At 42.5% G+C, this 22,850-nt stretch overlaps 6 protein-coding genes across 6 annotated transcripts; 4 read left to right on the top strand and 2 right to left on the bottom strand.

Moving 5' to 3' along the window:
• Positions 1-472: 472 nt before the first annotated feature.
• PHALS_08148 (multidrug resistance protein abc superfamily) lies at positions 473-4,279 on the top strand (the record flags this gene model as incomplete). The annotated part of the gene is made up of 1 exon (XM_024721737.1): positions 473-4,279. The coding sequence occupies one exon, from the start codon at positions 473-475 to the stop codon at positions 4,277-4,279; it is 3,807 nt and encodes a 1,268-aa protein (XP_024586806.1).
• A 4,669-nt stretch (positions 4,280-8,948) lies between these two features.
• On the bottom strand, positions 8,949-9,467 carry PHALS_08147 (uncharacterized protein; the record flags this gene model as incomplete). Its single annotated transcript, XM_024721736.1, has 1 exon — positions 8,949-9,467. The coding sequence occupies one exon, from the start codon at positions 9,465-9,467 to the stop codon at positions 8,949-8,951; it is 519 nt and encodes a 172-aa protein (XP_024586805.1).
• Positions 9,468-14,102: 4,635 nt separating this feature from the next.
• On the top strand, positions 14,103-16,003 carry PHALS_08146 (retrotransposon ty1-copia subclass; the record flags this gene model as incomplete). The annotated part of the gene is made up of 2 exons (XM_024721735.1): positions 14,103-14,491; positions 15,652-16,003. 2 exons carry the CDS (start codon positions 14,103-14,105, stop codon positions 16,001-16,003), a joined length of 741 nt encoding a protein of 246 aa, XP_024586804.1.
• Positions 16,004-18,101: 2,098 nt separating this feature from the next.
• PHALS_08145 (homeobox and-type helix-turn-helix domain-containing protein) lies at positions 18,102-19,849 on the top strand (the record flags this gene model as incomplete). Its single annotated transcript, XM_024721733.1, has 3 exons — positions 18,102-18,636; positions 18,695-19,130; positions 19,189-19,849. 3 exons carry the CDS (start codon positions 18,102-18,104, stop codon positions 19,847-19,849), a joined length of 1,632 nt encoding a protein of 543 aa, XP_024586803.1.
• A 991-nt stretch (positions 19,850-20,840) lies between these two features.
• PHALS_08144 (uncharacterized protein) lies at positions 20,841-21,691 on the bottom strand (the record flags this gene model as incomplete). Its single annotated transcript, XM_024721732.1, has 3 exons — positions 20,841-20,878; positions 20,953-20,965; positions 21,038-21,691. The coding sequence occupies 3 exons, from the start codon at positions 21,689-21,691 to the stop codon at positions 20,841-20,843; spliced, it is 705 nt and encodes a 234-aa protein (XP_024586802.1).
• Positions 21,692-21,756: 65 nt separating this feature from the next.
• PHALS_08143 (Cholesterol transport protein (Niemann-Pick C disease protein)) lies at positions 21,757-22,800 on the top strand (the record flags this gene model as incomplete). The annotated part of the gene is made up of 1 exon (XM_024721731.1): positions 21,757-22,800. One exon carries the CDS (start codon positions 21,757-21,759, stop codon positions 22,798-22,800), a length of 1,044 nt encoding a protein of 347 aa, XP_024586801.1.
• Between the last annotated feature and the right edge of the window lie 50 nt (positions 22,801-22,850).

The raw sequence follows: 22,850 nt of genomic DNA, 5'->3' as shown, positions 1-22,850 counted from the left end.
CTTAGAGAACATAAAAGCGAGTAGCTTGATAGCTTGTTTATTGGTAACCAGATGGGATTGACGCAAGAAATAGGTTCAGAAGTTTACTCTCCGTACACTAATAGCAAAATTTGTAAACTCGCGGCGATTACAATCTAATTGGCTCCAATATTAAGTGGAATTATCAAGGAACACAAAAGAAATGTCTCCACAGTAATGATAGTAAATTAGAGGCGGATACCTTATGCTTTTGTGTTTTTAGTGATTGTGTGAAATCAAGTTCCGAGCCGTAATATCGGGGTTTCGTTTGATTGTATAATTGTTCAGTCTTTGTGATCCACATTGAACAATTGTTCACTCACAAGCTTTAATCTAAGTTTTAGCTGCAAGTATGAGACGGGCCCAGTAAGTTGAATGAACCCCAACGAGCAATCTCGAAAAAAATCAAAGTATCACCATTTTTTATTCATTCTTTATTTCACTGTTGCGCATCATGACCAAGTCCACATTAGACAATGGCGACGTCTACTATCACGTAGAAACCCCTCGGTCCGCTCCAAAGCACAAGCTTTTTACGCACAGCAGATTTACCAGCTTTGAAATTTCGAAAAAGTTCTGTTCATTCAAACTTTCAAAGTTCAAATTCCTGCAATTGTATCGCTTTGCATCATCACTGGACAAATTTCTTCTGGTTATCGGGATTATCACTGTGGGGATCAATGGTGCGCTTTTACCACTGATGGCTATCGTTTTTGGAAATGTACTCACTGGATTTAGCCACATTCCTGTGAAAATGGATACAGTGAATCAGGCAGCGCTAGACTATCTTCTTATTGCAATTGGCATGTTCTTTACAGACTATCTGAGCTATTTAACTTTCTATTACACTGCCGAGAGGCAAATGAAGGCTCTGCGAGGTGAAGCATTCAAGCGGATGCTATATCTAGATATAACTTGGTACGACAAAAATGACGCTCTTCGACTCACCAGTCGTTTGACCGGAGATACTATCAAGATCAAGGATGGAATGGGGCAGAAACTGGGCGATTCAATTCGGTTCATTGTTCAATTTGGTGTGGGTTTTCTCGTTGGATTCTATAGGGGATGGGATATCACCCTAGTCATGGCTTGTGTCGTGCCTTTTATGGCTTTGTCGCTCGGTTGGTTAGTCCAGACATTGCGGGTTAAGTCAGGATGGGCACAAAAGGTTTATGCAGAAGCAGGTTCAGTAGCTGAGGAGACGCTAGGGTCGATTCGGACGGTAGCTTCACTTAATGGTGAGCAAAAAGCTATCAAAAAGTTCGAGGACAAAGTGTTACGAGCTCAAAGAAAGAATATTGCACTACATAAAATGTCGTCAATGATGATCTCCTTATTCGTTGGAAGCGTTTGGGTTATGTACGCTGTTGGATTGTGGTATGGTGGCTGGAAAGTATCGAAAGGCGACACGACACCAGGGGATGTCTTTGCTGTTTTTTTCGGTGTCATGATGGGAACGAGCGCTTTGGCACAGATTTCGCCCAACTTGACAGCTGTATCGACGGCTGTCGGTGCGGCCGAAGAATTGTTTGCCATTCTGGACACGACAAGTGCAATTGATGCGGAAAAGGAAGACAACGGTATTATTCCGGAAGGTTGCGAGGGTAGAATTGAGGCAAAAAACGTCAACTTTACCTACCCAAGTCGTCCTGATGCACAGATTCTGCGCGATTACAATCTCACAATCGAATCTGGTCAAATGGTAGCATTTGTGGGTGCCAGTGGAGGAGGCAAGAGTACGTTGACTGCCTTGATCGAGAGATTCTATGATCCCATTAGTGGCTCGATCTACCTCGATGGTCGAGATATCAAGACTCTGAATGTAAGATGGCTACGCTCGCAGATTAGTTTGGTCTCACAAGAGCCAATACTATTTGCAACAACAATATTTGACAACATTACTATAGGAAGCGACAATGTGACTTTAAATGAAGCAATGGAGGCATGTAAGCAGTCAAATGCCCACAACTTCATCATGTCTTTGCCAGACCAGTACAATACGTTTGTAGGAGAAAAGGGGGTATCGCTTTCTGGGGGTCAAAAACAACGCATTGCGATTGCTCGTGCCATCGTACGAAAGCCGAGAATTTTGATCCTTGATGAAGCTACCAGTGCTTTGGATAATGCAAGCGAGAAAGTCGTTCAAATGGCATTAAATGATTTAATTGCCACTACGAACATGACGACGTTGATCATTGCCCATCGACTAAGTACAATTCGATGTGCCAACAAGATTGTGGTTTTGAACGAGGGCTGCATTGTTGAAAGCGGTACTCACGATCAACTATTACAGATTGAGCACGGCGTGTATCAGAAGATGTACCATCTTCAGAAGTTGCGTTTACTTGGAGAAGAACAAGAAGTATTGAATAGTGAAGCAGGAACCATTGGGAAGCTACCTCGAACATTGAGTGGTGTTTCAGCCAATACGGATATTTTGAAGGATGGTATTGAGAAGAATATTGTTAACAAAACGCCGTTTACTTTAATGGATATTGCTCGGCTTTGTACGTTTGAAACGAAGTACTTTACACTTGGAACGATTGGAGCATGTGTCGGTGGTTTCGCAATGCCAATATCTGCGCTGCTGGTGACGGGTATGATGACGTCTTTAAAGAACAAATACACACTGTACCAGGACACCGGTGATGAAGTCAATCTCAGCAAGTTAAGTCAAGAAGTAAAGGTCTACAGCATGTTCTACCTCATAGGTGCAATTGTGGTCATCATCTTTAAGTTTATGCAAACGTACTGTTTCAAGCTCATTGGGGAATATACGTCTACGCGGCTTCGCCTCACAAATTTTGAAAGTCTTTGCCGTCAAAATATTGGTTTCTTTGACGAAAAGAAAAATGCAGTAGGTGCGTTAACTGCTGGCCTTGCGATAAATGCCACCAAGGTGGCTATGTTGTGCGGTGAATCGCAAGCCCGTGTTTTTCAAGCTATCTTTACATTGGTTGCTGTTTTGGTGATTTCATTCAGCTTTGGCAGCTGGTTGTTGTCTTTGATCATGCTGGTTGTTCTTCCACTCTTGCTTTTCGGGCACACGATACGCATGAAGCGAACGATAAGTGGTAGTCTACTCTCCGATGACTTATCTCTTGCTAGTGCCCATGCATCTGAAGCTCTCAGCAATATTCGTACAGTTGCTTCTCTTGGTATTGAAAGGAAGTGTTGTCAAATTTTCAACACATTATTGGAAGACCCGCTACGAAAGGGTAGCATAGAGGCACATATTAATGGTGCATCACTTGGCTTTAGCTCATCTATTATGATGGCGACATACTCGCTAGTCTTTTGGGTTGGCGCGAAGATGGTCGACAATGGTTCAATTACTTTTACTGAAATGATGCGTACTTTAATGTCCTTTATGATGTCAATTCAAGTTGTCAGTGGCGCTTCGACATTTATGAACGACTTACCTAAAGCATTGGCGGCAGGATCGACAATTTTCTCAATTCGTGATCGTACCGCTCCAATTGATTCGTTTAGTCCTGATGGACTTCAATTAGCAAAAGTCAAAGGTCAACTGGAGCTTAAAGACATTTCCTTCCGGTACCCGAATCGTCCGGAGATCAGCGTACTCAGACATTGCAGTGTCACTATTAAGCCTGGTCAGACTGTAGCGTTCTGTGGACTCAGTGGTAGTGGCAAAAGTACCATCGTTTCTATTATCGAGCGCTTCTATGACCCTGTAATGGGTGAAGTCCTGCTAGACGGCCACAACATCAAGTCTTTAAATTTGCAATGGCTACGCAATCAGATTGGTCTGGTTGGTCAAGAGCCGACACTTTTCAATGGGTCCATTGCTGACAATATTGCTTATGGCTTAGCAAAGCAGCCGTGTCAGCAGGAGATAGAGGAAGCTGCCAAGATGGCCAACGCCCATGATTTTATCAGGCAATTTCCAGATGGTTACAACACTCAAGTGGGCATGAAGGGGGAGCAGCTCTCGGGTGGTCAAAAGCAGCGCATTGCTATTGCTCGAGCTGTTCTTAGAAATCCAAGCATTCTGGTGCTGGATGAAGCTACAAGTGCGTTGGATTCGGAAAGTGAAAAGGTGGTACAGGAAGCTCTGGATAAAGTGGTGGCGCAAACTCATCGAACAACTATTGTTATTGCTCATCGGCTGTTTACAATACGCCATGCTGACATGATTTGTGTCATGAGTAGCGGCAGAATCGCGGAGAAAGGTACACATCACGAGTTGATGCAAATAAATGGTATCTACACTAGCCTCGTGATGTCATCATCCATGTAGAGAAATCACGAGTAACATGTATGTGAATAAAATAATTAGATATTAGGGATTTATTTGAAATGTTAAGTGTTTTTTAGCAAGATCAAAGACTTTTGATCATGTTGATTGTTTTCAACTTTACACATCGCGAGAATTCTCCCGCCCATCAAACATTCTCCAATAAAAGACTTTGTTGTTTCCGTTTAGCTCGTAATCATTTCTCAGTAACTTGGAAAAGGCGTGAACGTCTTCATTAAACACAATGAAATCCAGAATGTAATGTCTGTGTTTAAAGTTCGGATGGCCAATTCAGTAGATGCGAATGCTCCTCGTCGAGTCATTTCACAAGCGAACATAAGCTGACCATGATGCTAAGAACTTGGAAGATGCTTACTTATGTATCGGGTCTGCCTTAAGAAAAGATAGTATACTGACAGCAATCGAGTTGGAACGACATCCTTCCTACTAGAATGTGTTGAAAAGACTGACTTCGAAATTCGTATTCGAGCTGACATCATCCAGCACGCTATAATTGTCATGTTCATGCATATAACTGGAGAGGAAGAGCTTCAGCAAAGGCAGCCATACACAATTTGCATACGCTATGTCGAATGCATGTTTGATCCAAGGCTCATCAGTCTACCATATAAGCTGATCGCAAGCCTTGAGTCCAACACTCGTAGTTCATATTGTCCGTTCAGATCAAGATAATTGCAGCTCCAGACGCAAGAACCATCAACGCGGCTTCGTCGCATCCCAAGCCATGACCAATCTCTAATAGTGTTAGCGTATCACTCTTACACAAAAGTTTTTAGCATCCATCAAAATATCGCTGAGCATAATACAGGTAATTTTTTTTGGCCCCTTGTTCAATGCTATCAAGAAGATTGATGTGCCGAACCCGATGTGGGAGTTGAGTCGCCGCTCGATAGTGTAAGCTTAAGGAAGACTTAAACAGTCTAACACTATCAGAAACCTAAAAATCAGCGTTGTAGATGTGATCGTGTGCAAATATCGGATACCTCTAAGCAAAATGTGCAGAAACTATTTTTTGTTTAAAATCCATCTTCTTACTTCAAGCGCTATCTTACTTTTCATTTTCAACTCTTGTAATAGTTTTTTAATCTATGGTTTACTGTCGAATCGACGAGCTTAAATTCACAATTGTTTGCGTCAAACCATTGCGTATGATCGACAGTGCACGATTTGATTGGAATACAATGGACTCAACGAATCTCGAAGCATAGATGCGATGGGGATGCAGTCACACTTTGCAGAGTATTCACTAGCGCGAGGTTCTCGATGGAAATCTTAGAATCAATAAGAACCGGTAGTTGACGAGGTGAAGAGGCTAGATGACGCTGATGGTGATCGCAAAAGTGATTGATTGACTGTGTGCCTTATAGTTTTTCTCTTGGAGAGACACTAACGAATTTTTCTCATTCTGTCTAATTCTTGCTTTCACAATAACAATCTCCCACCTTCAGGAGCTCTTGTCATGTTTTATCCATGTGAAACTAATAAGTCATCCCCAAAGTGATATGAATAGTCCATTTCCGAAACTTTTGACACAGTAACCTCCCGGAACTAGATGTCGTGCACCAACTACAGATAAGCCTTTGACTCGATACTTCCTATCTGAATAACGCACACACGATGGTTTTCAAATTATGTATCTAAAATAAGTCGAAGTCAAATTGATACAACATATGTAAGCTTTACTGTCTTTCATAACAAACACATAGCGTGAGAGAAAGATTTAAGCAACCGGAACTCACACACTAGGACTAAGCTTCTCTAGCGCGAGATACTGGTAGCTAGCTATCCGACCTATTTTGGGACCGGGCTCCTTACCCCTCATTACACTATGGGCGTTTTCGGTCAGTAGGGCCGGCCTCCGCCCACCCAACTATCACACACCCATTTGGGTGCGGGTTGGTAAGGCACTCCACTAAGGTGTGGTTGCTTATCCACTATAATGACCTATTTCCGGCCTCCTTGATTTGGATCCTATGGGTATCGATACAGGTTCCTCCCGGTCCCAGGCCAAGCTACAAACCACTTGAGACAAGGATAGCGTGAAGCTAGCAGACTATGTGTCCTGCTGAGCTTTCCTTCTCAGAATTCTATCACCATTATCCAAAATGATTATTAGTCGTGATACTTTTCCATGCAGCTTTGCTGTGTCACTTCTGAGCTTCATTTTAAGTGCGAAAGACAATATCAAACACGGTGTAATCGGTTTGTGCACCACAATTGAGTACGGACCCCGTTGAATATTCACCACAAGAATGGGAGCCCAACTGGGGTCACAATCATAAGGTTAAAGAACCGCGCATGGTGAAAGCTCCACGAGCAGCTATTATTGTGCCAATTTTCACGAGCATTGACCTAATCGGGAGCCCTTTTCCCAGCTCGCACTACATGCGCATGGCTCAGCACGCCGCTGAGAATGGCAAGGTATCCACTACAGACAGCGTTTAGCTTACTTGGTGAGACAGCCTACGTATTCCTCGATGAGGACGGTCACAGTAACTCTTCGAGTCCTGACCAAATACCAGCGTCCTCAATGATAATCATGCAGCTGCGCCACTCGTTTTATTGAACTTCGTCTGTCTTCTGCACGAGTTGTGAGCTCCATTTGCCGCTCCCTACTGCGAGCGGAGATACCACACATCGCCGCGGACCCCAAGACAAAGCACAGCTTGTTACTACTAAGCTGGACCTGTTACGCAAGTCAGGCTACCCCGTCCGTGCACAATGTTTTCAATAGCAGCAAAACTTTGCCTCTTGAACATGTTTCACTAGGAGCAGGCCGTTGCATCGCGACAGAGCTCAAACGCGGGCTTTTTTGCATAATTATGAGATAAACGAACGTTCAAGAGTCGCACAGTGAGCATTTGCTGACCCTATTGGTAACTTTCCTTAGAATATCTGCATGCATCTAGAGCAGCCTAAATTGAGCAATTCTATACTCTTCTGACTACTGTACCTCTAGCCATGAATGCTGGTCAGATGCAAAAGAGCATCAACGCAATGGAGAAGAAACACGTCGCTTTATATGTTTAATGGCTTTACAAGTCATCTTTAGTAAATCAAACCTTCGGCAAGAGCGTCAGTTTATGCTTAGCTTTGCAATATAAAAGCACGACATTGGACCCGAATTGGACGCTCACCACCTTTGGCTCTTGCTGCCAACAGCCGTGCTCATCTCCATGAGTCTGCTATTGCACCGAATAACCATGTTAAAACCTAAAAAATTGAAAAGCGTGCTGCGTTGGGCGACCATATCTCCTTTGTTGGTTTGTAAAGACAGAGGTTGCGCCACTTCAGACGAGGCAACGCCAACAGAGTAATCTTGCCGAGTTGGACCTCAAGCACCTATAATAACTCGGAGAGAGGGATAACCTTTTCACCTTCAGATATTTGCCACACTTCTGGCGAGCTCACTGATCCACTACCGAAATAAGTCATCTTTAGCGAATTAACTAAATCTTGCGGAGGGCGACTGGGCGTAGCAATTTGTTTTGATAAAAGCGGCACGTTGACTCTCTGCAAGAGTCTTGCCATGCTGCTGGGTTCTGCCACAAATCGTTATATGAATACTCTCTCAGAGCCGCGCAGTTACGCGGAATGGCTTTAGGCGCTTTCATCACTTCAGACCCAGATCGCTTGTTTCAGATGCGCCTTTGATGTTCTACCATGGTGTGATTTTTCTGCCTTAGGATACGATGTAAAACATTCACATTCAACAAAAGCATTACGACGAGTATATAAAAGTTATTACGTTTGTAATCGGCTTCTTCACTTGCATAATCCATATTTTTTCTTTCATCATCGGATGCAACGTCGAAAACGATGTTGTTTGGTTTGTTTATGTCATGCTTTGTGTCCGCGCGTGTATGATTCACCGCAAACACATTCTACAATCTCTTGATTGTATATCTTATTATAGTCTTTATAATCCTTCAGTTTATCCTCGTGCTTGTCTTTTCCGACCTCCATGCAGCCTGCTCATTCACACAATCAATTAAATTGATGACCTAATGCTTATTATATCATAAGATTTTATTTACAGGATCACCATAGTTCCTTGAGTAACTTAAGACACTTCTCAACCACGAATGGGTTCTTGCAAAGCCAATCGATATGATCAGAATTGGTACGACTATTTTGCTTCAGCGGTCCCCTTGTACTTACTCCCAACTCATCATATACATATGCTTATTGCTGTCGAGGAAAGTCTTGATATCCTTAGTAATATCGAGACTGAGATGGTTGTGCATGCATAGACAATACTGGGATCAGAAGTTTACATTTCTTCGATCGGCATGCCCTTGTATTTTCCAAAGATTAGTTTGCTCAACATTTTATTAGTTATGTGTATCTTTATACATAGGGTGTTAACTTCTCTTTACCAAAAACATCTTGATTCTGATATTCAGTGATTGTTAGATCTCAGTGATTGAGTGGCTCTGAAAATTGAAAAGACATTGCTTTCGCTCTCAGGTGGTAGAGACACGTGATACTTTTTTTTGCTTCTGAGCACCCAATTCACTTTATCATATTGTCGCTGCAAAAACAATCGGGTTTCACTTGTTTTCAGATAGTACCACTTTGAGCGGCTTTGATTCGCTCGTTGTCATATTCGCATTGTTCAGGTAGGTACGTCGTCTTGCTCTGTTACAAACTATATATTTATCGAGATCATAATATTTTTTTTGAGCGATGCACTACCGATGACGAATTGCTCACTAGGTAATGTCTTGGTGGGCATTGAAAGAGAAGCTGATATCAATGAAGTGGATTGCACCAGTTTGGCATACGGAACAAGGATCGCAAATCGCTCGATGGTTTGAGGTGTCCTCTTGGTGAAAGCTTTGTAAAAGAGTGGCGGAAGCAAAAAGAAGAGTCGGTTGACATTCGAGCCCAGTTTTGCCAAATCATCTGCCACCCCGCCCTTGCTGATGCCGTGCATTTTTATCTGGAATCCACCGTACTGCGTCACCCACGCATCAATAGCTGTATAGTTCGATGTCCGCGGTACAAACAGCTGATTTGAATGTTGACCGACTTCCACCCGCTCTGCTTCTTGCCGAGGCTGCGATGACAGTAAAACGTCGATTGTACCATTAGCTGGAGTGCGTTTGCTAATTCCCGACAACAGCTCTCGACACACGGAAGTCCCACCCTGCTCCAGCCGATCCATAGAATAATACTTAAAGATGTATCCACACAGTGATTGTGCTAGCGGGTGTTCACCTGACGAACAAAGAAGGCTTTGCAACCTTGGATGACATGACGACATGTTATTGCAATAATCATTGCCGCTGCCTTAATCTGATGCGTCTGATCCAGTCAGATTTGCTGTAGCACGTCTGGAAGCGCTAAACCGCAATTGACTTGATATTTCAGCTGCTGCTGATGTGTAAAGCATTTTAATGCAATAATCATTGCAGCTGCTTTAATTTGATACGCGCAGTCAAAGTCAAATTGCCACTTTATGCAAACAATCAACGGCATCGCCGACTCTAATGCATATACTCTCGATACGGTTCTTGGCTGTGAATGTGAATCAAAGTCTGAACGATCTTGTTGTTGGAGTTAATTTCATAGTATATAGACAACAATAAAGCAGTCATCGAGAGAACAACTGCTGCATGCCGACATCAGTAAAACTCGCGGGTCTGTTTAAATGTCTTGCAACACTAGACGAGGCACACACCCCAAGCAGGAAAGCGATATTCCCACACGCTGTCTGTATTTGGATACAAGGGGGCGATGGTACCAAGTTCTTCTTTTGTCCACAATGGCATGTAGAATACATCTGAAGTCGGAACAAGCTTCATGAAATCACTAATCTCACTTCTTTGCAGATAGTACCGCTCAAGAGGTTTTGATTAGCTCATTATGTTCGTAGTGTTCAGGTGAGTAGCTTTCCTATACTGAAACAAAAATATAGATGATCAGATAATCATGTTTGGAATAACAAGATATCTCGAATACAATAGCTTACTGAAATGGTACTTAATCCCCGACAGAAAAATTCACTCGCAAAAGATTGTGTTAGCGAGGTCATAGTTAGGCTCTCATCAGCCTCGTAGAATTCAAATTGTGCTCGCATTCTTTCTAAGACTATGAGAATTTGTTTTGATCCCTGTTAAGCTACGCTCGTAAGCAGTCCAAAATACCAAGGATACACCTTAGTATTTTCGACTGCAGACCCGTGTCTTGACAAATCAATAGTGTATGATAATTCGCTACACCGACTGCAACTTTAGGCTTGTTCTGTCCTTCCCGGACAGCTAGATCTCGTTTTTCCAAACCACCATCAGGAGCTTGTTAGTATTTCGGGATAAGTTGGAAGGATGTATCACATTTGCTGACCCACATACCCCCCCAAAGTAGATCAGTTGCGTCATACTCTATTAAGCTCTAACAAACTAGCTTATATTCATTGATGACTATAGCAATGGCTTGACACTACTCCAAAAATCCTGGTAAAGAGTAGCACCAGTATATATAAAAAGCAATCTTGTGGTTTTTATCAATGCGAATACAAAGTCAAGAAACTTGACCCCAGATCCACAGGAACCCTCGATACCGTGACACATGCCCCGTCGCTAAGCGAACAGCGACAATGTCACTCAACCACGCTTTAAACGCCTCAGCATACAGCTAACTTCCTTCGATCGTGGATCGTTGAAAATTATTTCTTGACCCCCGGAATCGATAAGGATATTCCATGATCTCTCAATGCCCTTCACAATCGCTTTTACGGCCAGCAAGCCCGGCCTGCATACACGTTTCGTGTTCAAGAGCACGAAGCTCTTCGGGGCTGGGCCCTGCTGACCTCTACCTGTTTGAAGCTCAGATCTTCCCCAGTAGGGCACTCCGCGCCTACTGGGTGTTGTCGTTTCCCTGCGACAAACTAGTAGACTGGTGGGAAGCGGGAAATCGATTCGATGAACCTTTACGCGCCTTGCACAGGGGCAACCAATCCGAAGGCGATGAATGTATCCACAGACAAAACACCGTCTGGTGTTCACATGCTGCTTGGCAGCTTGGACCTCTGCCTCCTCGACCTCAGTATAGCTGAGATTCGTTGGCTCAGGCCCGCTCGACGAGCTGCTAGAGTGTGCATTCCAACCAGGCCGTGCCGACTTAAAGTTGAGCTCGGCATTGCTCCATCCCCACAGAGAATCGGTCGTAAAGACTTATATGTAACAATACTGCATGTGCTATCAGGTGCAGCAAGATGCCGTAACTCCTTGCTTAGAGGAAGCTTACCTAAGGTCACCGACCTTCGCCGTATAGTAGAACCAGTACGAGTGTAGCGGATCGCGATCTTCTTACTCCAAGGATACCCACAATCTTAATTCAAGACAGAATACGCTTCCATTCAAAATATAAACTGTAGTTCTCGGTTTTTATTTGCGGCAAAGCCACCTGTATCTAAATCTATAGTTTTTCCTAATTAAAAAACTACAACCCAATTAGAATGCATAGCTACTGGCAGTCCAGCCACATACTGACTTCCTGTTAAGGTGCAGCCACACCATTGTGTGATTACACCGTCTTGTGTAATCCACCCTTTGTATGCTCACACCGTCTTGTGTGACCCACCCCTTCATACCAGGGTACGTGTAACCCTTCTTACAGTATTAAGGCTACTGATCTCTACGATAAGCTAAAGAACGTTTTTCCGACCCAGGTAAGTGCTTCAGGGTAGATATTGCTCTTATACGCGAACTTGTGAGCGAAATTGATCCTGATGACACTCACTACTTACAACCAAATCCTACTGACACATATGTATTCAATAAGCCTGTCGCGCAAAAAACAGCAAGGCGGTATTAAAAAGAAGGTGACTTCGTAAATCCGGTCTATGGAGTTGGCTGAAAACCTGAACTACCCCAGATCTGGATATAAGCTTAAGGTTATCACTGCGTTTAAGACTTTTGTCTACCATCGCGACCATTCCCTCGGAGACAACGAAGCGTTTTTTCCAAAAGTTATTTGCGAAAACATGCACGAAATCAACGTTACTAAGATCAACAACAAGTGCGACTCCACCTCATCGCCTGGACGCATATTTTCGAGCACTAAGTAGGATCTTCGTCGAATTCAGACTAAGGTAAAGGAGGCATTCAAACGCTACTGCTCGTTCAAGCAGGTGAAGTATACGTTGAGCCTGTTTAGAACTTCAAGCCTGTTACCTACAGGTTGAGGACTGCTTCCAGCTGGGAACAACGTATATAGCATGGATTAAGCTTCCAGAAATGTGAATGCATTCGTAGGTCGGATAAAAAGTATCGAGCTAGGAAACGCTCTTTACATCACGAGCATCAGCTTAGGTCGATTTTTACGAATGAGACAATGCTTGAGCTGACTGGTTTATCAAAGATAATCATCCCTATCCTCAAAATCATAGATACAATGCCTCAAATAGATAAAACTGAATACATATGGATTGACGATTCATCAATTAGCGTATTTGGAATTGATGTTGGGAGAGTCAAACCCGCGATTGCCAAACACATGGATTAAAGATCAGCAATTTATCAATTGAGTGAAAGATCGCGACGATGTTGGTCTATTTACTAACCAAAACAACACCAAACTTGCACAGGCCTTTAAATCACGGGATGGCGAGGCTCGCCATGAATTTTAGATTGGAATTGATAAAGATGTAAATAGTCCTCTAACTAATGCTGATAACGATGCGAAGAGGATTCTCGTGGACTACAATAGCGAAAAAGTATTTGGAGGAGTTTGCATTCCTTCTACACTGAAATCAAGACTAGATACCAGAAGTGGCGTGAAAGCTCACTCAAACTACTACTTAAGTGAGCTACCGCAGTCAAACCATTTGCATTAGAAACCACGAGAACAATGCGTTTTTTTGCACGATTTTCAACGATTTTGTGAAAACCATCACATGAATGGATACTTTCAATAACCCGATGATAGGGTTAAATACATAGAGCGATATGATACAAATCTCGAAGCTAATCTCTAGCTACTGAACTGAGCTATCCTTGACGATAAAAAACATCAGCTCGAATCGAATCTTCTGAGGCTACTCAATATTGCGATGAGACTTAGCAAACATTTTCAAAAGCTAAGGGGAAGCGAGCAGTAGGGGTAATAAATCAAAAACCGCAAGGTCAGCGTTGAAGGCGGCCGTGGAAGCAATCAAGGCTGTCTATCAAATCATGGCTAATAGCTACTCCGAACTCAGACTACGAAGAGTTTGATCCATTGAATGAAAGACACGACAAACGCACGATTCGTCAGACGCTGATCAGGTAGGAACGACAGGCGGAGGTCAGAGCTAAGGAAAGCTTTAGGGTTATGAAATAATATGTGCTGGTGTCGCCCCGCTTGAAGGGGCTGTCCGTCGAGAGAGAACGTACAACCTTAGTTAGATCCAAGATCTAGCCACCCCATCGGCATATATTTTCGTCAGCTCGGTTTGAAGACATTTGGACCCTCGATAGTGATATTAAAGCTCTGGTCATTGCGAGGCAAGTGCGGACCAAAAACGTGCATTATCAGTGATCAGCTACAGTCAATAATTTGAGCACTCGCCTTCAAGCAGCATGTATCAGGCATAGTAAGATCAGTATCAATGATACGAAGCTTTTCAGAGAGATTCTGACGATTAATCATCTTCAGTACAATTTTCATGATCGGATTAAGGACCTCTTAGAAGTCCTAAAGTCTGAATATGACGAGCGACTGCGAAAGAAGGAGAATACGGAGCGCGCGCAAACGGTGAATGCTGGACGTTTCAATGGTGGCCACGTCAACGACCGCGAATTGATCGGCACGCGAAATAATGGTTCTGGATTCGTGTACAAGTGCTTCGAGTGTGGCCAAGTTGAACATTTCAAGGAGAACTTTTAAAAGCAGGGCAACTCACGGCGCTGCATTTGCCGTGGAAGAAGAACGAGGTGCTGAGTGGCTCATTGATAATGAAGCCAAATCGCACATGATACATCATCGCTGTGATCTGTCTGATAATGAAAATCTGGATGTTGGTCCAGAGGTCACCATTGCGGGCGGCAAGAAGCTGGGTGCGTCAAGAAAGGGGATTGTAAGGCTGAGAGAACTTGACGGCGCGGACCAAAATGGTCAAGGTCTTGCACATTCCGACATCACCTGTGCTGGAGATCGCTCACACGGCCGTGATGGGGCAGATGAAACTCTCACAATGGGTGGTGCACGGTATATACTGACGTTTTTGACGTTTTTGGCGAATTTCACGAAACTAAATGTGAGGTGGTCGCCAAGCTGAACGAATTCAAGACATTTTCCAAAACCAATGAAGGCGACGTTCAAGTGCTTACAATAGGATAACTAGACAAAATTCGCGAAGAAGAAGGTTGCTGAGATCGCACAAGGAACGGCATAATGTATCATGCTTCAGCGCAACATGACGCACAGCCCTAAACAATACGGATTGGCAAATTAAATAAACCGATCGATTATGGAAGAGGCGCGGAGTATGCTGCACTACAACGGCATATCTTCTGAGTGGTAGGCGAAAGCAGCTGGAATTGCAGTGTAACAAGTTAACCGCTCGACGAACACGGCAAACTCAGAGTGCAAACCTTTTGAGTTGGGCTTCAAGCAGAAGCCGGAACTGTGACACTTGCGTACGCTCGAATCATAGGGTAACGCCCATATTGATGACGCCTAGAGGACGAAGGTTGACTTTAAGGGCTTCATGTGCATGTTCCTTGAATAGCCAGAGGATGATAAAATGCTACAGGGTATATGATCTGGAGTCAAGAAATGTGAAGGCGGCGCAATCGCTGAAGCTTGATGAGCGCAAGGTAAATGTCGTTTATAACCCGGAAACGGCATGCGAGCCCAAGTTTGTTTAGGTGACGACGGTCGATGAAGCCATGTCTATGCTTGATCACATACAACATAGGGAATTAGCGCTAAACTCACATTTGCTGAGTCGAGACAGACAGCAGAAGATGTTGATACTGATGTGGATACGCATGTGAGCTTACCGGAAGAGAGCTGAAAACATACCAGCGAGTGCGAGAGCTAGTGACAAACGACAGCCTTGTGGATCACCCTGAAGCAGGTCGGCTACGTCGTGCACGAAAACTAGTCCTTCTTCTTTGACACAGATCGACGACTACCGACGGGTACAAAGTGGACAGCGACAGCGATACGTAAAACGAAGACCATTTCTGGCCGCCGTCAACGATTTATGAAGACGATTTTTTTTCTAATGTGGGCGAGGCTAACGATGCTCCCAACACTATCAGCAAGCCATGAGTAGCGATGATGCTCCGGAATGAGTGAAGGCGATGAATGCGGAGCTCAAGGCTCACTCTGAGAGTGGCTCATGGTTTCTTGTTCCAAAGAAGAAGAGCGTTTGAACGATTGGATGCCGGTGGATTCGCGAAGAAGCGCAATGAGCTCGGACAGGTCGTGCGATACAAGACTCGACTCGTCGATATGGGCTATAAGCAGAAATTCGACTTATTTGAGGCCTCACCATTCGTTGCGGACATGGACTCCATCAAAATCGTGCTAGCTGTAGCTGTCGCGATGGGATACGTGACTGAGCTGCTAGATGTCGACACTGCGTTTTTAAACATTGATCTCAAGGAAGAGGTCTACATGGAAAAACCACATATAATTGTCGCTGCCATCAATATGATGTGCAAGCTGAACAAAGAGACTTTTGATCTCCGACAGGCTGCAAGCGCATGAAACAAGACAAGTTCGACTGCATTCCTGTCCATGGGATTAAAAAGTACTGAAGCGGATCAGTGCTTCCACGTCAGGTTCGAGAACAGCAAATTTGTCTAAATGTCACTTTATGTCTTCGAAATATATAATTGCCTCCAAGACGGATAGGTAAATTGAGAATATGAAAACATCACTCAAAAAATCATTCAAGATGAAGGAGCTGGACACAGCTAAATTTATTCGTTGTATGGAGACAGATCACGACCGTAATGGCAGCATTCTTATTATTCGACAGACCCGATACATTGCCGACATGGTGAGTTGGTCAGTCAGCAAGATGCCATGGAAATGATGAGCCCACGCGATACGAGCTTGAAGCTGTCGAATATGCAACCGCCAAAGACGGACGCCGAGAAAGCGAAAACACGGTCGAAACCATACAGATAAGATGTTTGTCGTACATCACAACACGTACGCGACCTGATGAGGCATATGTGGCCATGCAGCTGTCTCATTTCGCAAAAAATCCACTTATTTTCTTAATTAACCAGGTCATATTTTACGTTATGCTCAGAAAATACTGGGATGATCGTGAATAATCCTACTTTTAAATTTGCCTATTAAATATCATTTTACTTCTAAGCATTTTTTATGAATTATTATGTACGTTACGTGTGAAATGTCCAAATAGCCCCCACAACATTGTGCTGGCAAAAATGCACCCCTGTATTTCTCGCAACCAAAAGATTATATTTTTGTGTAGGTGTAGCAGGATACTTACCGTAGTATCATGGCGTACGCACACATTACACTGTTGTCAATCCTGCCCCTTAGACTTGAAATGAAGCTCAGAAGTATCAAAGTAAAGCACTGTGATGAAGTATCATGACTAATACTCGTCCGAGTGAGGGTGATGGATCTCCGTAAGGGAATATTTCCTTGAATCCACAGACTGCTAGCCTCAAGCAACGCAAAAGATTGATTTCGTTATCGGATATAGAGAAAATACTAATTGTAGCTGACCATTGAGAGAGTAAGTCATCTGGTGAGTGGACTGCACGAATTAATCCTCTGCGCACATGTTAACTTCCTCTGAGTGAGGTACACGGCAACTCCATTGTGAAGGCTGCGCGATGAGATCAAAATTGTAGTAGTGTTTCATCAGTATTATCATGTGCATTGAAGCCGCTCACAAATACGAGTAATCATTGTGAGGATTGACATCGAAGTTGGTACCAAGTGTCAGCGGTTCTTATAAGATAACCGAGCCGGACATTTCTTGGCAAGAATAGACCTGGACGGGGAGAAAATATGTTCAAATATACTGTCTGCATCTAAATTTATCTCGATAGCTGTACTTCGCACCCGCTGAAGAGAAGAGAACAACACTAAACGTAACCATTCACTCCTTCCTGTTAATGTTTTTGGCCTAAACTATGAAAGATAAATGATTACAATCGAGTACTCAAAGAGAGATAGAGATAAAAGTGTTTGGAGCCACGCTTACGACCAAGATCTAGAAGTGTAAGCTCGCTAAATCGCTTCCAGAGTTTAGTATTTAGTTATATATGAGCAGAATCCCAGCCATTCTGTGAACATTCTCTTTATCTACCCCAAAATCTTTATCGATCGTTGCTATTTTTGATCCTAGTTGGGCGATTTCGCTTCAAGTGAACAAATAAGTCACATCTTCAGTCATGCAGAATAGTATCTGTAAGGTCTTCTTCCTTAGCAGTTCTCAAAGAAGTCTCACCTTCGCTTTAGTAATCGTAACAATCTTAGCTATACTAAAATCAATCAGATCAACTCGCATATAACAGAAGATAATCGACCAAAGCCATCCAAATCCTCCAAACACCTCAACATACTCGTACAACGTTCGTGCACCAACGTTTAAGGATAGTAGTTAGCACCATAGAAAATGGATGTCGAGTAGAAGGTCGAATATCCCATTGCTATCATAAATTAACTTCTGCAATATCGAATTTCCAAAAAATCAAATACCCCAGAACCAATTGACAATCCCCAGAAACGTATGTCCAATCGTCTGTTCTCTCGATAGATTCATTGCAGCATCATTTCTTCAATTATCACTTCAAAACGATATTCAAGTACCACTATGAAACGTAAATGGCTTTCCGTGACACTGAATATACCACCATTGCCACCTCTGATGCCAGTACAGCGCGCTAGGCGTTTAGGACCATTTCTAATGCTTTACATCATTGGTTTCCTATTGCTTGAAATGTTGCTATTCAAACATGTACATGTCTCGACTATTCGTCATCTCATAGAAATTCCAGAAGATAAAGAGGAATTTGGTTTATTACCACCGGATCTTGAGGATGCTGAATTGATGGTTGCCCAAGTACCGCAGTGGATGACGGACAAAAGTAGTAATGTACCTGTGCAGGAACGTGAGCACTTAAGCTGGCTACACTCAGTGTGTATGGCTAAGAAACAAGCTATTATCTCATGGCAACATGGTGTCCAACATTTTTCAGATCATGAAAATAAATTTCAGGCTCAAATACTCGAGAGAGACGATCCACGAATTCTTGAACAATTAAGGAAATGTCCAGATGTGGATATTTATCTGCCTGATGGTATACGTGACGTTGAATATTGCGAAAATGGCGTGGCTTTAACAAAATGTAAGCTTTTGAGTCGATATTTGTAGTTGGAATGATATTAACAAGCTTATGTTTGTAGTTTTACACTCGCGAATGTTGCCATTGTGGGCGTTAGAAGACAATTTTTTTGATCCAAAGGTGAATAAGAGCGTCATGTATTATGACTTATGTCCATTGACACCACTCATATTTTTCAATCATTATTGGGATGATCGACCAACGAGGTCAGAGTGGCCAGAAGCGAAACCAATTTATGTTTTACCAAACCTTGAAATGAGAGAGATGACGGCCAATCATTACTGGCGTGTGGATGTTGTTCTTTGTCGAACGCTCACTTGTGATCAACGTACAAAAGCGTGGTATGCACAGGAGGGCAATCCACGGAATGCCAAAGTCTTTTACACTAAATTTACGTCTTCAGATGCAGCTAGTCACGCGTTTGAGATGATTGGAAAAGAAACAATTCGAGACAAGAACTTTGCCAATGTACGCTTTACACACATGGCTGGTTTAAGGTGCGTTTATTGATGTGTTTCATCTATGGAATCAATTATTGATAAGTTGTTGTATTAGTCCGTATAAAGGCACCAAGCAAGTCCTTGATTGCTGGTTGTCCGACCCAAACTTGCCACCTTTGGATTTGTACATTGATCGAAATTATTACGATAACCAATATTCGTCTGTATCAAATGATGCAATTTTAAAAGCATCTAACGTGAATTTGATTCGTAAACGTTTGGATGCTTTAGCCTTCGGTCAAGTGATGGCCGAGTCGTCTTTTTTTCTTTATCCAAGCATACAAGAAGGCTACGGTCACCTTATTAATCAAGCTCGTGCTTCGGGAGGATTTGTGATTACAACCGATGTTCATCCAATGAATGAGCTTATCTCTTCCGATAAAAGTGGGATCTTGCTTGAAACGCAGCGTGTATCTGGATCAGATATACTTTTTGGAGGCGCATATCGTGGTTCTCATGGCCTCAAATCGGTTGATGGTCTTGTCGCTGAGTTTACAGCCAAAAACCTTTGCGCTTCAGTAACGAAAGTGCTCAAATTGACTTCTAAAGAACGTCAAGCTATGGCGATGACAGCACAGCGCCAATATCACAAAGATACCAAATTTTTTGCGCAACGGATGATCCAACTGCGACTCTTTGCACGACAACAGCGTCATTCCTGGGTACCCCCTGAAGGAGACATCGCCGTAGGCGATCCTGAACCATTGCGTGGATGACTGATAATATTTGAAGTAATGAATGGTCAAGCAGCAAAATTATATGTAGCCTTTCGCCTCGTCAAATCCAATTGATATTCACAATGTGCTCACAAACGTTGCATGCCTTTGTGTATGTCCGGTACTTGGTTGTTTAGACTACTCAGTAGACCCATAGCACAAAGTTTGCTTAAATGGGAATCCGTATTTCTTTGAGAAGCGGTTCTATTTACTTTTCATGATCAGTCTCGAATATACAATTGACTTTGCAAAGCGAGCTTTATTGCAAAAGATCTTATAAAAAGCTTGCTTTAGCGCATCAGCACCATACACAGCTGGATGATCTTAGAAATGGGCAACCTTGATGAAGGTGCACGACCCACGCTATCAGCTCTTATTCGTCAGAACTTTCGCGTAAGTATTTCTTTAGTATATGGACGTTTGTCAAATCATGATAAACATGTCTTTCTTTCACTGAATCGAAGCTATCAGTAGTACTAGTCAAATTCTTAAGAGCATTTAGTTGAGTAGCAGCCGTTGTGAACGTAGTTAGATTAAATCAAAGAAAAAATCTGAAAATGCAATCAAAGCGATTGAAATTTTTTATGCTTAGCAAGTGTGATGAGATTCTTGTCGAATCAGTATCATAAACTTCCATCACGTTGAGCTATATGTTGTCGTCTTTCCATTGCCTGTTTTCTATCATGAAATCATTTGACCAAGTGAACTATATTGTTGATATTAAGTTAGATCGATCGTCTTACAAAGCTGCTGTTTAGTTTTAGGTATGCCACGGAATACTCCAAAACTTAGCGGTTGTTCAAGCAGCGAATACTGAAATCATGTTTATTTTGCGATCTGTGCTTGCTCGGCAGGTGTTTTGTGTCTAGGCTGCTCCAGCTCGACGTTCAAGATAAAGTGGTCTAGTGATGAAGTTGTTATGTTATCTACAAAGAAGTATATCCACTTTCTAGCAGATAAGACTAAGGAACTTTTGAGTAGAGAATTGCTGTCATTTCGGAGCACGAAAACTTGATCTGAAAAGTCGATCTGAAGTGCATGAACATTCATTATTAAGCGATGAAGATTGTACATCCAGCCGCAAAACATCAACGTGCAGATACCTTGATTTTCTTTCTATGAAGCGTTCGCCTTAAGCACCCCCAACTTTTCTTGAAACGGCGTAGCTGCCACAATGGCCCATTCTACTTCATTTGGCTCCGTGACATCCGCTTCAAATGTCCAGACAAATTGCGTATTAATCACACGGCGGTCTTCAATACTTTCTCTATCTTCTGATGAAATCAGCAAGTGTTCCGTGACATCATATTGCACTCGAATTGTAAGCCATTCGCTCTTGATATCTTCCACAAATCTTTCCCGCGTGTACTCCACAGCTTCCAATGTCGCAGTACTTATATCTAACTGTTCCAGCTTGACATGCATACAATTCTCTCCTTGTAAAGCTAGAGATGGTTTATTTAGCAATATCTCAAGACTTTGAGGTGTCGCGAATTGCTCTAAAAATGTCTTGGTCATCTTGAAATTCGACGTATAAAGACTTTGTAGCACTGTATGAGCCACTTGCTCTGCGCCTTGTACAAATTCGAGAAGATCGATTCTTGTTTTTGATGGAAATTGTAACAACACAAACATCGAACTACGTACTTCATCAGACAATCCAGTCGTAAAAATGCGTGGATTCTCATGACATTGACGCATGAAATGAGGTAATTCATTGAATACACGTTTAGCAATACCCAATCCACGCATAGAAATGTATTCAGAATCAATACCAAACCATCGAGTGGAGAAACGACGAGATCCAGAGCTATGAAGACGTGACCAAGTGCGTAATAACATAATAATTCAATTACAAAAAAATTAGGAAAATAACTTTAAACTTCGAGTAAAACGATTTTCTTCATATGACGCTACTTATCCTTGTTCTCGTCGTGTTTCTAAATACCGTGGAAGCTAAATGTGTGATGACACAGACATGTCTAAACCCAGAGAATGAACCAGATTACGATGCATGTATCCCTGAAGCTTATAAAATTCCTGTGGATTCTCTTCCTATGACTGGAAATGGTTGGCCAAGTGTTATTGGTGGTGGAAATTGTACTACTAATATCGAGTGTAATAGCAAAGGTCATTGTATTAATGGGATGTGTGTCTGTCGTCATGATGGCATGGCTGCTGGTCCTCATTGTAATCAAATTGCTATCCAATGTCCTGCTTATAAAAATGATGCATGTTGCTCATGGCAGCAAAATTATGCTATGGCCGAGAATTTTAAATTATTAGCTAGTGTCTTTGCCAAGAACAATGCTGGAGGTTGTGATGCTTGTGCTGCTAATCTTATGAGTTTATGGTGTGGTTTGATCTGTTCACCTTTTCAAGATAAATTCATGCACATGACTTACGAATGGCCCAGTATCACTTATCGTCCCGATCCTATGACAGGAAAAGAAAAAGTTAAAGTGTTGGAAGTCAATGTGGCACTAACTAAGAATTATACGTGTGGAATCTTTGATTCTTGTAAAAATACAGCAATGGCATCTATGGCAGCAGGAATGAAATCTTCATTAGGATTTTTAAATTATCAAATGCAAGTTGGAGCCGTAGGTCATGGAGAATTTATCACGTTGGTGTTTAATCAAAGCACTCAACAGTCATTTCATCATGATATACTTGAGTGTTCAAATTATTCCGAAATTATTGAAACTCGCGAGATACTTCCGATACAAGCTCAATTACTTGAAACGATTGCATCAAAGTCAAAGAATGACAAACAATGTCCTTGTGGTGCATGTCGTGCGACGTGTGATACACATAAAAGTAATGGAACTTCAATTCATGTCGTTGAGAATCCGATTTCAGTATTTACAGGCTTCAATACGAAACTTGTGGCAATTGTATATGGACTACTTGTCATATTTGTGTTTCTTTGGAACAAGTGGAACGCTTGATAGTAATAACAAATGATATTGATCATCATTTGCTTTCATAAATTGTGACT

This window comes from Plasmopara halstedii (assembly GCF_900000015.1).
Source record: "Plasmopara halstedii genome assembly, contig: Scaffold_3160, whole genome shotgun sequence".
Taxonomy (NCBI): Eukaryota; Oomycota; class Peronosporomycetes; order Peronosporales; family Peronosporaceae; genus Plasmopara; species Plasmopara halstedii.
The sequence above is the reverse complement of the archived record's forward strand: the minus strand, read 5'-3'. Positions and strand labels throughout refer to the sequence as shown.